General features: G+C 37.3%; 1 protein-coding gene across 2 annotated transcripts in view; it reads left to right on the top strand.

Annotated features, from left to right (window-relative positions):
• The window catches only part of KCTD8 (potassium channel tetramerization domain containing 8), a 101,765-nt gene that overhangs the window by 9,240 nt on the left and 75,944 nt on the right, over positions 1-16,581 (top strand). Inside the window, exons 2-4 of one of the 2 annotated variants that reach the window (XM_074903817.1) lie at positions 1,064-1,079; positions 8,578-8,593; positions 13,069-13,080. The exons of the other annotated variant lie outside the window; for it this stretch is intronic. Coding sequence (XP_074759918.1) covers positions 1,064-1,079; positions 8,578-8,593; positions 13,069-13,080 — 44 coding nt within the window. The remainder of the gene's footprint in view (positions 1-1,063; positions 1,080-8,577; positions 8,594-13,068; positions 13,081-16,581) is intronic. 2 annotated transcript variants of the gene reach the window in all.

Genomic DNA, 16,581 nt, shown 5'->3' with positions numbered 1-16,581 from the left:
CCATGCAGGCTTCTTGGTATTTTTGCCTCACTTTGTCAGGATGCATTGCTCCTGAGCTTGGAGGAGGTGATTCCTGAATATTAACAAACTTTCTTGGGCCCCTCTTCCCTCCAGGGCTCTATCCCATGGTACTCTGACAAGCAGATCCCTGAAGAGGCCAAAGTCTGCTTCCCTGAAGTCCAGGGTGCTGTACGCCCTCCTCACTGCCCTAAGGAACTTGACCTCCACCATTTCATGGTCACTGCAGCCAAGGCTGCACTCGAGCTTCACACTCCACACCAGCCGCTCCTCATTGCTGAGAAGAAGTTCCAGCATAGCATCTCCTGTATTGCTTGGAGAAGGAATTTGTCATCAACACATTCCAGGAACCTCCTGGATTTCTTATGCCCTGCTGTGTTGTCCCTCCAACAGATATCAGGGTGGTTGAAGTCCCCCATGAGGACCGGTGTTTGCGAACATGAGGCTGCTCTTATCTGTCTCTAGAGGGCCTCATCCTCTTGGTCTTTCTGGTTGCATGGCCTGTAGCATACCCACACTATAATGTCACCTGTCCCTGCCTTCCCTTTAATCCTGACCCCTAATATCTTGGTCGGCTCCTTTTCCATCCTTAGGCTGGGCTCCATGCACTCCAGCTGGTCATTGACATAAAGGATGACTTCCCCTCCTTGTCTCCCTTGCCTGTCCTTCCTAAAGAGCGTGTATCCTTCCATTCCAACACTCCACTCATAGGAGCCATCCCACCACATCTCTGTGATGCCAGTAAGATCGTAGCCCTGCAGGTGTGCGAACGTCTCCAGCTCCTCTTGTTTATTCCCCATGCTGTGTGTGTTTGCATAGAGATATTTAAGTTGGGCCTGCAGTGAAGCTGACTTACTGTCTGGAATTCCTTTGTGCTGCTCTTCAGGTGCTCTCCTGCTGACCTGTGATCCCTCTCCAGACTCTGGGCATCTGTTGCTGGCACTGGCATCAAGGTGGTAGGAGTGGGATGAATTGATGTTCCCCTCCCTGGCAACTTTATGTGCTAGTAATATTCTACAGGCATGAGGAGAGAAACAGCAGAAAGAAAGGCCCTCTTCTTGGTCCAGCTGAACATCAGCATGGCCTGAAGAAAGTGACCAGAAGTAATTGGTCATATTTTGGTATGTTACTGGTTTAACGGCAAGATCTTTGTTGAGCCAGATACCTAGATGGGCAAAGAAGGAAAGTGTGTAAGGTTATGTGCGTCCATCTCACGCCTCTAGGGTCCTGGGCTTTTCGAGACTGTTGTAGTGCCTGGTGTAGTGGCCGGTGTAGCGTGCAGCTAGCTTAGCATTGCCCTACATTTTCTCAGCAGCTAGGCAGATCCTGGGTGTCACTGCAGAAGTGAATAGCATGGCCATGCTCTGGGTTTCCCCTCTGATTTTCTATCTCCAGTTTTGGATGACTTTACTGCCAGAGTCATGTAAGAAGTCTGTTACAGAGTTAAGCTGACCAAGGTCATGTCTGCAGGGCTTTTTTACATCACAGACCAATTATTTGGTTGGTGATTATTTGCCTTGGTATAATTGTTGAAAAATCTGCAGTCACTATACCAGCTAACATCCTAACCTGGCAAGATGTTATTTTTATATCCAAGGATGATTTTGTTTCATTTCTGCTTACAAGAATTGTTTCTTAAAGCAGATGGAATACGAACGGCACTCAAGTCATGGCTCTTTTATAAACTGAGCCACTGGAAGTCCAGTGGAAAATCCTTCCAAAAATTACCAGGCAAATTTAATTTTGCTTTAGCAAATCAAATGCTTCATGATGGATTTCCTGGGGGGGTTCTTCACTCCAACTTGATAAAACTGCACATTCTTTTTGCGAAGAGGTAAATCATGTTCTACTTAAAATTCATATATTGACTAAATGTTAGGAGAAAAAAGTGCTATGTCTAAAATGAAATTATTCTCAGTAGAGTTTAAGTACTTTTGTTTAAATGTTTTGTACGCTTTTTTAAAAATTATTTTTAAACCAGTAATAGCCATTCCACATTTAGATTTTGCCTCATGTAAATTCAGGATTACTCAGTGAATTTTTTCCTTTTTTTTCTGTGACCTAAATGGGATTAATCATATAAATAGGGACTAACAGTGTGTGAAAATCACACTCAAGTCCCATTTACAGCTTCAAGAGAGACCTTCACTGTGACTGAAGCAGCAAATGAGCAAATGGTCTTGGGCTAGTCTTTCACATAAAAGTGAAATTCAAACTACATGAGTGATTATTTGGTTTCATAACTGTTTCTAGTACACATAATCCTGGCAGGAGGTGAGCAGTGATGTTTTGTAATTTTCATGGCACTTGTAGAAACTAATGCCGTTCCATTTTTGTTGCATTTTATCAGATTGGGGTAACAAAACTTGTCATGTTTGTTACATTTTGATAGTTTAACTTCAGAATATATATTTAAATTAAAGAGAACATCTTGCTGCAAGGTGTCACTCCACTTATCACATCTCTAAATATTTTCAGTACTTCACCACACACATGTAAAAATCACAATGGTGTTAATGAGAGCTTCATGTTTCTAGCAACAAGATGAATACAGTGCTTTAAAAACGCTTATTTCTTCTTATGGAATGACTTCTGTCTTGATACTGTCTTTCCCAAAGTTGCTCAAATTAGGATTCAAAGACAGGGAACAGTGTGTTTACCCATTCTTTGCCCTGTGGGGTCTGCCTGGCCATCAGCAGCATCAGGACTCCTCTCAGTTACGGCTGGTGCAATGATTCCTTCATCAACATTTTGCAGCTGAGAGTAGCTGGGTCAAAATTTAGTCGTTCCCTTTCTCATTGCTCCCCATAAGCATGAACCCTATGGCAGGAGCTCTGAACAAAGGAGTTCAGAGACAGAGGCTGCTGCCTCTGGGGGACTGCCACCGCTTCGGGGTGGCTGCCACCACCTCTGGGCTGTGTGCATGTCAGGTTTGCTTTGTGCCGCTCGACTCATGTACCCTGTGCCTGACCTGTTTTCTATTCCGATGACATGCACTTAGTGAATAAAGAAACTTTTGAGGGAAAATACTACAACACTTTTAAAAAAATACTGTGAATAACTCAATCCAGAGACAGCAATGCAATTAAAAGTACAAGTACACACGGCAACAAATCTAATAAACTGAAGCAGATATGCTGCACATCTCTTTGGGGAGAGGAGTGGGTTGAGAAACTGAAGCAAGAAATTAACACCATCATTAACTTTTATTAATGAAATTAAATATTCCAGGTCTTCACTTAACATACGTTCAGTTGTATTAATACATACAGAGATGTTAGCAGAAAAATTATGATTCAGAAATTAAATCAGTCAGTATATTTTATTTTTTATATAAGCAAACAACAATAACCTTCAGATGCATTTTTATCTTTTCTCTTTCATCCTTACTGGATTTTACCCTTTAGTAGTATTAACAAATATTCCCAAAGAAAGACAAGTTGGTGCTCAGGGACTCTTGTCACATTTTGTTGTAAACAGTCTCCTGCAACTTAAGTTAATAGCGAAATTGTTTTACATTTTATTGAACGTAGATGTTTAGAGGTTCTTATAAGATTACAACTATGTCAGTGTATTTCACAGAAGTTATTAAAAGTGTGCTATCATTCCAAAGGCTTTTTATCAGTGAATATTTTATGTATGTCTCAGGTATCTGTGAAGCTCTATATTCTTTTAATAATAGCAGGAAAGAAGGCCCAGAATTGCATATATACATGAGTATATAAATAAATAGTGTGCAAAACAGTTACTTTCATAACTTCTTACTAACAGTTTAATTAAATCAGATTTTTTTTCTGTTTAGCTCAAATCCCCATTAAAACCACCAAAACCTATGAGAGTAATGACAAATGGCTGTTTTGTATATACAGAGGTATTCTCTAATGCTTCTGGCTGTTAATCCAAGGTTCTTTCACTCTCACTGGAACTCATGAATCCAAAATAATATGAAAATCAACTACAAAGTGTTAGAAGACAGATAAATAAGTCATTAAAATAGAGTGCCAACAGTTCAATCAGTGTAATATGTAGATAATACAGTGGAGAAAGACTAAAAAGTAAACAACACTTTCTGCTAGTTTTTCTTAATAAACATATTTTCTTTCCCTTTCTTCTCACAGTCACCCATTTATAGCCAGTCACTTCTCAGTATTGTTCTCTTCAGACAGCTGCTACTATTTCTGTTGTTAATGCCTACTGTGGCTTTTGAGTTGATCTGAAACAAAGCAGTGGCATGGCTACTCTCGCCTTTCCACCTATTTTTGTCTCTTTCCAGTGTTTGGGTATATAAATAACACTCATTCTGTCCTTCTAAAAGTACCAATATACAGCCTTATAAAAGAGGGATCAGTATTGCTGAAGCTACATGGACTTCAGGGTAAAAAAAAAAAAAAAAGAACAAAATAATTCAGCTATTTATGACGCAACATAGAATTAGACCATTGTTCAAGTAAAGTTGTGTCTGTCCTCTCTTGATTCCAAAATTTTGGCATCAAATCCTACACCTGCCTTTCCAAGTGAGTTACCCATTCAAAGTACCCCTTCTTTGGAGCAGGAACGGTCAGCATCTGTATGTGTAGATAAGCCTTATCTTATTAAAAAGAGTAAACCAAAATTACATAAGGAATATAACTAAGACCACTGTAATTCACAATCCTGCTTGGAATTTTTGCTTTTCCAGTACTTTCAGACTTTAATTTTCTCTGTTAGCAATGCCTCAGAAAGCTGTGCATATTTGTCTCTCTTAGTGTCACAGCTCACAAACATAAATATATGATCATTTTCTTTTCCTGTGAAATTTCTTCACACCGTTGGTTTGTGTCTGGGGATGTAATAAATGAGTATAACATTTCTCAATGTTATAGACAGAGATAGACAAAGTCTATGAGTTTTTACTCCCCAAAAGGCATGTAGAGTAACAGATAGTGATATCCTTTGGCTTTGAAATAATCCAGCAATTCTTTAAAAGGGACAAACTTTTCAGAAATGTTTCAGTTGTTTAGTATGTGATATTTTGAAACTATTTAAATTTTTGAAGTTTTACCTCATAACTTGCTAAGTTTATATCTTCCCATGACTTAACTGCCTAGTGGTGTAGCCTCCAGTCATAAATATGCTCACATTTTCATTCCTGTCCTTTTACTATTTACCTTTTCCACCTGCAGCTGAAGTAGTTTGGTGTCTAAATTGGTGGAATTATGCCCCTAAATAATTGCATCTGTGATTACATTTAATTACAGGAAGAGGAATGCACTTGCAGTAGAGAAGATTAGGTTAAACACTGTCTGTCTAATCAGGACCCTGGTGACTGACTTCTGGCAGTGCTTTCCACCTAAATCCCGTTGCTGTGGACGCGATGAATAAAAGCTGCATGGCCTGTGCAAGTCCACATCTTCAGGAGACAGTTTTGCTTTTCTGATTTGAGGGGTATGACAGACTTAGGAGCAAGCTCAGACATCTTTCACCCCTGCCAAAAACACGTGTGGGCCTCATGGTGCTTTTGTGTAGGCCTGGCTTGGCAGGGCCTATGGTTGGGCAGGGCAGAACTGCGGGGAGCTGGAGACCAGTCCTTCTGTGGCCTTGGGGACTGCCAGCTCCGGGGAGGGGCTAAAATGGAGTACTGGCCAGGGCTGGGGGAGCCCAGGGGGTCTGGAAGGCCAGTACAGCCTGGTGGTGTCCCCTTGGGGCCTGGCACTGTGGTGGCCACAGACCGCTGGCCAGGTGCCATAATCACGGGTTTGCCTCAGGGCCTCAAAATACCAGAGCAATGATTCAGGGAGGCATTTTTCACAATTTCATGAATTTTATAACAACATAAAATACATGAGAAATAACTCGTTATTTTTATGCAGAAAAAGCAAGGGGTTCTTGGTCAGACACCATTAAGGCGAGAGTTGCATCTAACTAATTATTCAGTGGCATGGCACACTGTGTTTCTGCAACCATGCTGCTGAAGCAGCATAAATTTAATAGTAATTGTCAATTTAATATAGTCAATCTAAATAATCTTTATATTTGGCTGCAAAATATGGAGGAAAAATAGCACCAATTGGTAACCTGGAAAAAAGCACACTGGAAAAAAATGATTTGCTTTTTAGACTAGGTACATATGTTTTATTTATAACTAATATTAATGATGTGGCTGTATGCAAGCCTTTTTATATTGTCATGCTTATGATGCATAAAAGGTACAAAGGAACTTGGGATGTTGCTTAGCTGTACTTTCTGAAAACAGTAAAAATATTCTAAAGTTTAAGAAGATGCACTATTTTAAAAAAAAATATTTTATTACATGCTTTTGGAATCAAGGTTATCTTCTATCGTCAATAGTGAGGCTACTAGCAAAAATAGTTATCCTTTTTAATGAACCATATAGTGAATTGTGTTTGAGAATAGTATGAGTCTAAAATTGACCTCCAAATCAGTGCTTGCAATCTTGAATATATTTTCAGAAAATCCAGCCAAGTTCAGTGAAAATTTCCATCTGCACTTCGAGTACCAGACAAGCAGCAGGGACAGACAAATTTAAATTTAGGTTGCTGGTTTGGAAAATTTAGTTCTTCTTATCACCTCCGTGATTGTCAACAAACTGCATTTGTTTCTTTTCCTTCTTATTCTGTGGTTATATTAGAGGTTTAGCAATACAGAAATTGACATTTTACCAAAGTTCACCTTGATTTCTAGCAGCGATTAGCTCTCAGTCATTAATTCATTAAATCAGTTTATAACAGTGAAAGCAGTAGTGGTGAAAAGTATTCACTGTATTATCAAGCAGTCATATAGTAAGAATATTGCAGTTTACTAGATAATTACCGCTGGTTCAGATTGGGCTGCCATAATTTCTATTCAAAAAGGTATGTGGTGTTAGACTGTGGATCAGTAAATTAAGACTATTAAATGTTACATGTGGTAGCTCTATAATACTCTCAGATTTCAAAGTCTGTAATAAATTTGTAAGTTTCTTGATAAAAGGAAATCTATTTCTCCCATTAAGGCAGCCAGGTGCTGAAACAGACTGCAGTGATGCTGTGCATGTGGTGCATCCTTGGAGGTTTTCAACACTCATCTGGATCAAGCCCCAGTAACCTGGTCTGACATTACAACTGACCATGCTTTTGAGCAGGAGGTTGGACTAGAGACCTCCTAAATTATCCTGTGATTCTCTTCTCTGATATGATTTCTGTTGGCATTGGCTATTTGAAATAATTTCTCAGGAAGAGTAAACTGCTGCAGGTAAATTAAGTAGTTGCTAGAGAGCTATACCTTCTGATTATTCTGAAAATCATAAGCCTCAAAGTCTTAACTTTATGTTATCTTTTTACTTACTTTTGTGTGTCCTCCTTGTAGTCAGAATTGAAACAAATAATTCAGGACAAAGTTTATTACAGGACTTTCTAGCCCAGAGTCAAAACCACAGAGTGTTTAATAGGCAGCAGTTAAGAAAGTATCTGAAAAAATGTTCAGAATGAATGTTGGATAGTATTGTCGTTGCTGATCACATGTTCCTTGAAGAAAGAAATCTCAGGAATTTAGCAAATCACCATTGTTTAAACCTCTAGCTATTTTTATTGTAATTCTTTAGATAGATTCTGGTGCTGTCACAAAGGTGACAGACCACCTTAGATTTCTTTGGGTTTTTCTCCATGTTGATATTTTTTGTTAGTGCTGAGTTCCTTTAAGGTGACATATTTTTTTGCTTGAGTTTTTTAGTCTCTCTATTTTTCCCCTAGCACAGATTGAATCAATTTATGTAGCAATGTGCAGAAATGCTGAACAGGATTTTTTTGGGTAGCCTGGAAAACTTAAAAAACCCCCATAAAGCAAACATGAACAATGCTGAATTACTTTTTAGTAGTGCATTGCTGAATGACTATACTGCATAACAGCAAAATACTCAATTATTAGGATATTTAAAAATTTTTTTTTTCCTTCTTGAAGTTTTGATGTAAGAATGGAACATGAGGCACTAGTACCTGGGATTATAAAAAAAAAATGTTGGGTGTTCCTCTTGCATTTCCCACATTACTGAAAAGATTGCTGAAGTGATATGTCTGGAGACTTTTTGCTGTTAAAAATTCTCTTACAACAACAAACTAAAACAGAAGTATTGGTTGCATTGATTGACACCTATTAGATAGATACACATACATAGTCATAGAAGCATAATAAAAAGATCTTGAGAGAGGTCTTATGTCAGTTGTAGGTTGTCAAAACACTGTTGATGTCAATGAAATTATGTCAGTTATGCCTGGTAATATGTTTTCTTTTCTGAAGGTATTCTCCTGGGGAGGGCATGTGTTGTTAAGGTACAGTATATTTCCACTGGCATTCATGGTGATGGAGGAATTGGGCAGATTGGTACTGATACCCTTGTTATGAGCTCACCTACATCACCTACGTAGAGAAGGTTTGGATGTCTTTATGGTGTTAACTAGTCTGTTTATGTCCACATTAAATATGATATATAACTCATGTGATACTGTATTCAAAACTTGGCTGTATCTTGCTTCTGGGAGAGTGGTGGAGATGGGTTCCCTAGAGAGGGAAGGAAGGGATCCTGAGGAACAGCAGCCACAGGGTTTCAGCACATCCCTTCTCCTCCTCCTCCTAAGCGTGTGTGACCTAGAAGCAGTGCATCATGGAGTTTAGCCTCTCAGTGATTTGCAGGGTCAGCCTCATCATTTCAGAACTTCTTTCAGGATCTTCTCCAGACTTTAATTGGTATCTTAACACTGCTTATGTCTATGTCATGAGCTACAAGCTTTTCTTCACAACCTTGAGGGCCAGATAATTGATTTATATTTTTAAAGTTAAAGCCTGAAATTAATGTATGATCATGTGAATCAGGATCCTGGTATCTACTGTGCCATGTTTTCACTATCTTTTCAGTGCCCTCTTTCCACCCTTATTTGTAGACTACCATTGGAACTACATTAGTAACTTAGCAACACAGTATTCCCAAATATTTCTTAAATTTAATATATCATAATCTTAAATCTATGCATCATATATAATTCATATCTATCTATCTATCTATATTTAACAATCTAAATATTTAAAGAAAAGGCATTAGCTAGATTGTGACATCCTGGCTCAGTACTGTAACTGAGTCATATTATGGTGGTTTGGGAGGCACATGACAGTTCTTGATAAGAAGTATTTTTCTTTATAATGTTATTGACAGGCTTTGAATACTTGAATATTCCTTTTTTTATAACATCCATGAAATAGATGGTTGTACCAAAATAATTCAGACTGGTATTTGCATATCATATATAATTGTCATTATTTTGTACATTTTTAAAAAGTTAAACAAATACCTCATTGATCCATGGCAATTGTTAGAATGTGTAAAATGTTGAAATTGTTTGTTTTAGAGTATGACTCGCAATACAATAAAATTCCTAAATTATTTTACACAAACTCAGAACTGCTAGTTTCATCTTGGTTCAAAGCTTCTTGAAGTCTTTGCATTCAGTTCCGTGATTTAATATGTATATGTAAAGATCCAGGGTACATACAGTTACCAAAATATAAATATTGATTTAGTAATCATTTTGTGTAGTGCTAAATCCTACATCAAATACATAAGAATTATGTTATCAAGTATAGAAGGTTATACTGAGTAGCTCTGCTTTTTGTATATTCTTTCTGAGTTCTACTTTTTTAATAGGATTTTTCCTCCACGTATTTCTCTTTCAAGATTGTGATGTTCCAATAGCAAAGTAGTCTCACTGCCACATAAAGCTATTTTCTCTTTACTGTCTTGTTCTTCAGATTAGTAGTGTTTCTCCAGCATTATTGGAGACAAAAATTACCATATTTTTGTCAGGACTCAGAATCTTGCTATATGGACTTTCAGACTCACTGATACAGTTTGTATTCTAAACATGGTTTTGTTGTGATGAGGATGATACAGAGTATCTGCACCAGCCAAATAGTATATAACACTGTCTTGCTACAGTTCTGGAAAGAATTAGTCTACAATGTTAAACTTGAGTACTTAAAAGCCTTGATTAACACAGTGGTAGTATAGAGATTACAACAAGTTGTAGAAATAAATAATATGAAGTTGTTTATAATCACTGAGCTTTATGACAGCTCTGCAAGTTTTATAAAATTATATCTATGCTCCCTTGGCTCATGTCATGTGTACTTAACTTCATCTGTACAATATGGGTCGAAGAGAAACAGGTCAGATCCTTTGCGTGTTCATTGAACAATTGTGGGTAATTGCATAGGACACAAAACAATGGAAACTGGGGCCTGTATGGACAGGAATGCGGTTGAAAGACAAGATAAAACCTTCAGCTAGTACGGATGCGGAGGCAGAACTCAAAAGTTCCTGATTTTCTGGTCCTGCAGACTGTTACGTTGCAATGCTTTCTATATAATGTGAATTAGATAATAAAATCTTGAAATTGTAAATTTGCAATAAAATATGTGGTAATTGAGAAGAAGCTCTTTTCTACCAAGAGATTCTTGCCATTAAATACTGTAGAATTTTATTTTTAGTTTCACAGTCTTCAGTCCACAGTCTACTGGGACTTAAGGGCTCTGCTGAGTCTGACACGACACACAGTACAATCTAACAGAAACCATTTCAGTCTATCAAGTCAGGGAATTTCCTATAAAAAGGAGGGCTTGTGTGTGTTTTCATAAAGTAGAATGACTAGTGTTATGAATATGATCTGTAGGTGTTCAAAATGTTTGATGGAAGACGATAGAATTTCACCTGCCATGTTGCAAATACACTATCTTTTTTTTTTTTCTTTTTTTACTTCTTTCTTTGTTATATTGATTTTCCACACTAGATGGCAGTGCCTTAGCACTAGTGCATGATAGAGGAATTGATTTAATTTGTCCAGGGGGGAAGAAATCCTTCTGTTTCATGTTTCCTTTTACATACATAGCTCAAAGAATTGCAGATAGGAGACTAGATTATGATTAGCCACATATGGATGGGCAAAGGAAGATGCAAATTATTTTCTTTCTTCCTTGGTACAAATGAAAATCTATTCAAGCTGATCAAACCAGGCTTGAATTGGCCGTAGGTGAGATAAACTGGTGCTGTTTCTCTGTGCTGTCCCCAAAGAATTGCAGTCATAGAAACTTCACATGAAACACTGTGTTGAGTTAGAGCTGAGAGCGCATCCAGACTCTGAGCAGATTGCCTCACAGTTTTGAGCCATATGTTGTCTATACTGAGAAGTCAGTGAGAGAAAAACACAGCTTCCTTCTCTTTCCAAGAAAACCAGGTGCTGGAGAAGTGGGGATGGAGAGCTGAGAGATGATGGGGTGAACCTAGCTATTGCTGCATTCAAGCTAGAAGACAGCCAGGGTACATAGACACACATGTGAGCAGGGATGCTCTCCTGGATTGTGTATTAGGTGAAAGACTTGAAGTTTACTGACTTTAAGTAGTCTGTGAAACTCTGTGAAGTAGTCTGTGAAACTCTGATGGTGAGGACTGAAGGGAGGTCATGATTAGAAACAAATAGACTGTAGAAGTGTAAATGAGACAGTAACAGGTGAAATCTGAAAGTTGGAAGCTTGGAGTTGAAATTCAACTTTGAATTAAGATACAACATTCAAAGTTTATGGGTGAGGTCCTTAAAAACACAGGGTCATTAAAGCAAACAAACAAAAACCCCTTTGTCATTTGTTTTTTGAGTGTCTAGTGTTCATGTTTTCAGTCTTGTGTTCACAAGCTTGAAAGAAAACCTCCACCTCATCCTGTGAAAGGAGGAAAGAGGAGTCTGAAAAACAGAAAATAGCAATAGACACTGCAGTTTAAATAAAATAGTCACATAACATTATTAGGAGAAATTAAATACCTTAGAAGACAAGTAACAATAGGAAAAAAAAAAAAAAAAAAAGAGGCCTGACATAGGAATGACTGACTGTATGAGAAACAGCTGAAAGAAAGAAGGTATAAAAGAGCCTGAAAAAACCCAAGATGTCAGAAAGTCAAGAACTGCCAAAGAAATAACTTTCTTTATGTAAAATTCCTGAAGAGTCTCTTCATGGTAGGGTTTGCTCAAAAATATTTGTTTCAAGTTTCAGTCCAATGTATACTTAACAGGAGGTAAATTTGATGCAATACCTTTATCTTGCTCAATGGAGTTAAACATTTTAAAATCAGGAGAGCTCTTGCCTGAGGCTAGGAAGAATACTGCCATGAATACATTCTCTTAAAGAAAATTTAACTAAACTTGGTGTCTCATGGGATCTCGTTGCATGCAGCTTCCACCTTATTTATTCAGTTTTATTTTTTGCTATATCCCCTCTGAATGAGATGGATAAAAACAAATTGAAATATGGGAAAACAAATTTCCTCTCACTGCTTTTTACTGGATCTGCCATAGCAGGCCGAAATTTCATTAATGCTGTTGGAAGGAAGGCAGGCCAAAGGAATGTTTACCTATCTGCCACCACAACATTCACAGAAACTGAATGTTTTTGCAAAATATGCTGTTGTTATTTGCTGTCATTTTTCGCATGTCACAGAAAATGATAGTCCTGCTTATAGTTTATTCCATAATTCTGCCAGAGCAGAAGATGCAGATGTTGTGCTATAAAAATGCAATGCGGACTATATTTGATAGTGTCGCTTTGATGATACCTTATTAGTTAGGGTAGGCAACAAATGGGGCCAAGCTGGAATTTGTCAGGAATTTTGGTGCTAGAGAGTGAGCCTCGTGCCTGGGCAGTGATGTGGAGGTACAAGTTGCCAGTTCTTTAAATCAGACAGAATAAATGATTGAATATAGACCTCTCACCTCCCAGATGAATTTTCTAATCACCAGGTTAGGTTGTCAAGGGAAATACCTATTCACTTTGCAACAATGATTTTTTTTTTTCTTTCTGAATTTGAATATAATATCTTGCCTTGAAGGTTTTCATAAAACAGAAACTTGTTTTCCAATTAGGCTTCCTCACATCAGTAGGAAGCGTGACACAGAGTTGTTTGAGGAAAAAGGTATGAGGTGTCTTTAGAAAAAATTAATTTTTTATATGAACAATATTATACAGAAACTTGAACTTGGAGAGATTTGCTGTTGCGTTCAGATCAGTTGTTTTTATGTTGTGTCTCAGTTTGATTCTCTTCCATCTTGCAGTCTGATGATAAACTGGGATTTTTCCCTTTGTACAGATCTTTGGGAAGTCTGAGGAAAGGAAATCATATGAAGAGTAAGTGAATTCCTTCCAGAGTTTCAGTCTTCCTGAGCATACAATTTCACAGACTGGATGATATACAGTATTTGGAGATATAGGGGCCCGCTGGGTACCCCAGTGCTAGAATTTCTTTATCATTAACATAATAGCATTTGCAGACTCTAAGCAATCTGCATAGTATGCAGATCAAATTCCAGTTAAAAAGAAGAAGTAATTTGTAAACTTTTAATGTAAGTACCAAAGGAACATGACATCTATATTTTAAAAATAATTGGAGGGTCTCATTAAAATCTGACTATCTCATCAATAGTTCTGTAGCTGTTTTCACTTTTTTTTTTTTTTTTTTAACAGCCATGCCCAGCACTTTGGGAAGAAACAGGAACCCTTTTCTTTTTCTTCATGCAAGCCAAGAGCAACTCGCTCTAATAGGAGATATCTTGCTCTCATGGCAGTTCTGATTAGATCTGAAGAACAAATGAATGACAAGATACTTCAAACCACTCAGATGGTTTGTCTCTACTCATATCCATGATCCAATTGTAAGCAGTAGGTTTGCCTTCAAGAATCAGTCTTTGTAAGCTTAAGGACTACCCTTGTTTGTTAAATGTTAACACCCATAATTCAAACTTTATTTCCTCAAAAAGGCCATATACTCTTCTAGACAATTTTCTTGGGTTTACTGTGACTGTGTTTTTGAAAAACAAAACCCAACAAAATGTCAGCTCTGTCTAGTTTTGATAATCTGGCATTCATGAAGAAAACATTCAAGGTGTTCTCTTTATATAGTGTGGCTTATGGGTTTGTACGATCGCTTCCCCTCCCCAATATTTTGCTTGCCTCCTCCTGATTCTGAAATGTCATCTCCACGACAGGAACAACAGAGTTACTGTCCTTGCTAAATTAATGTTAGAATTCCTCATTGCAGATTTTATGCCATCCAATCACTTCTTAGTCAAGTTTGTGGATTGCACTTGAATTACTCCAGCCATCATCTGGAAGATAGCCTTCTGACCCACTGGGCTTGGGAAGAGCATCCTGTCATAAATTCAATTTTGAATGGCTTTTCTTGTCATAGATACTCTTGCAAAATATTCATTATTCATTCCTGTTGTCTTCCTCCTTTTTGCTTTTTTCTTCCTTACTTGGACCTATACAGCTTTGTTTCTCCTTTTGTCATCATCTTCCTTTTCAGAGGCTTATAAATGAATTCATTATCCTCTCCACTGTGATACTGTTTTCTTTTACCTTTCTTTTCCCAGTTTTGAATTTTGTGTGCACTTTAATTTTTTTTCTGCTGTTACTATTAATATCCACCAATGTTTTGTACTCGATCTTTTTTTGTTTCTTTACCTCTAAGGTTGGGTTTTTTCATTTAAAAGTCTCTGTTTCCTTATACAATTGTTTCTGAATGGAGTACATTGTTTTACCAGCAGTTGAAGACTGTGTACTCATAGATTTTTTCACATGTAGTCCACTGTATTCCATTTTATTTCATTTATAGCAAAGTTAAAACCTTCAAAAGACAGCAGCTTTGGTTATTTCTTATTTGTGTTTGTTTTCTCATCTCTGTTCTGGAGATGTATGGAAAACTGCTGGTTCCCTTGTTTCCCTTCCTTAACTATTATTCTATGGTCACATACTGTTCCGAATCAATGCAAGTTCTTTGGGTGGCATAAGAGAGAATAGAGATTTGTATTTTCTTTATAAAAGGCCATGCTTCCTTTTTTTTTTTTTTTTTTCCTTTCCATTCATGTGTTTTAAAACAGGGCCTGAAATACATAATTTCATTGTTTAACACATTCTTACTTTACTGCATTCACAAGTAAAATTCTGCAACATACTCAAAATCCTTCAGTCCCATTTACTACTTTTGGTTGCTGCTGTAAATTCAAATCCTCAGTCCAACTGAAAAGCCAAGCTGGCTGCTAGAGAGAAGGTTCAGATGCAAGTGGAGAAGTGAGAAAGTTCTGCTGTAGTCTGCAGAGCTTCTGTGAATATGTTCTGCAAAGGAAACTACAACAATAGCCAAATTAACATTTTTCATGCTATCATTTTAACTGCCCTGGATTATTCAGAACCAGTACACTTAGTCGGCATCACATGCAGATGCCTCACTATGTACATGAGGACAGTTTCGCATGGGATGCAGCCTCTTTTCTGAACAATTGGAGAAAGGAGCTGATGAGCAGCAAAACCCCTTGGGATGTCTGAGTTCCCAGTAACTCAGCTCTGCAGTGAATGTTTTCCCACTGTACAGGCAGATACTCGCAGTAGGTCCAACCGGGCGAGTGTTTGGTCCTCTGATTTCCCATGCTTGCTGTGGCTACTCCTGTCATTCAGAAATCGACATTTAGGTGTCCTTTTTTTTTTTTTTTTTTAAAGTAACAAATGCATATTTCCTTCAGATGGAAAGCAGTTATGTCAGCTTTCCATATGAAGACCTAAGTATACTGAGTGGACATACTGCTAAAAGGCATGTTGTAAATTGTGGCTGCCCTTACAGTACACAAGTAGTAAAGCTTTATGCATTTTTATTTCTTAAGACAGACACACACAAAAAATAAAAAGGCAAAAAGATGAAATAACAGCTAGTAAGATTTTATAGTCTACATTTTTGTCCATTTTGTTGTTCTTTCAGGTTTTAAACTTTCTGCCTCATTTCAGAGATTCACCACAATTTATCTAAATGTACTGTGTGATAATAGCAGCAAAAGTAGTGAGTTAGATTTATACCTTTTCCACTGTTAGAGGCAATAACTTATAAAACTGAAATGCAGTCATTTCTACATAATTATGTAATTAATTTTCTTCTCTTTAAAGAAGTCTCCAGGAAATTAAAGAGAAGATGGCTGATTTTACCCATCTTGAAAATTATTTTAGCAAAAAAATCACAAAAAAAGGCTATCCTAAAAATTAATGTCCACCAGCTACTTTTATTTTTGTATTCTGTATTTTTTATCCTGTATTCTGTAGACTTAATTTTCCAGTTTTAGGTGTGTAATTTTAGTATTGCCTCACTGTAATTTTAACTTTGTGAAATTTAATATTCAAGTGAGTCTTAGTGGAAAACACTGTTCTCTACAAAGATGGCAAGAGAATCATGAAGCATTCAAATTCAAGAGGAATTGTTTGAGGGGGAAGGGAACATCATATTCAATCATGCCATTTCTTAAGAAGTCAACAACAAAAGACAGAATATTTATCTGGAATGGTCACAGCACTAAATACAGACAGGAGGCAAAAGCAGAACTGGCATTTTAATTTAAATATCCAAAATTGCTGGTCCTGAGGAACCCAGTTACCACTATTAAAATTATTCTTTTTCTTACTTTGGAAGCTTGTTACTGATACTCTTCAGTTTGGGATGCTGAGTGGTGTTGTAGGCTG

Source organism: Athene noctua, chromosome 4 (genome assembly GCF_965140245.1).
Source record: "Athene noctua chromosome 4, bAthNoc1.hap1.1, whole genome shotgun sequence".
In the NCBI taxonomy this organism is placed as follows: domain Eukaryota; kingdom Metazoa; phylum Chordata; class Aves; order Strigiformes; family Strigidae; genus Athene; species Athene noctua.
Note: the sequence above shows the minus strand (reverse complement) of the source record. Positions and strands in the feature narration are given on the sequence as shown.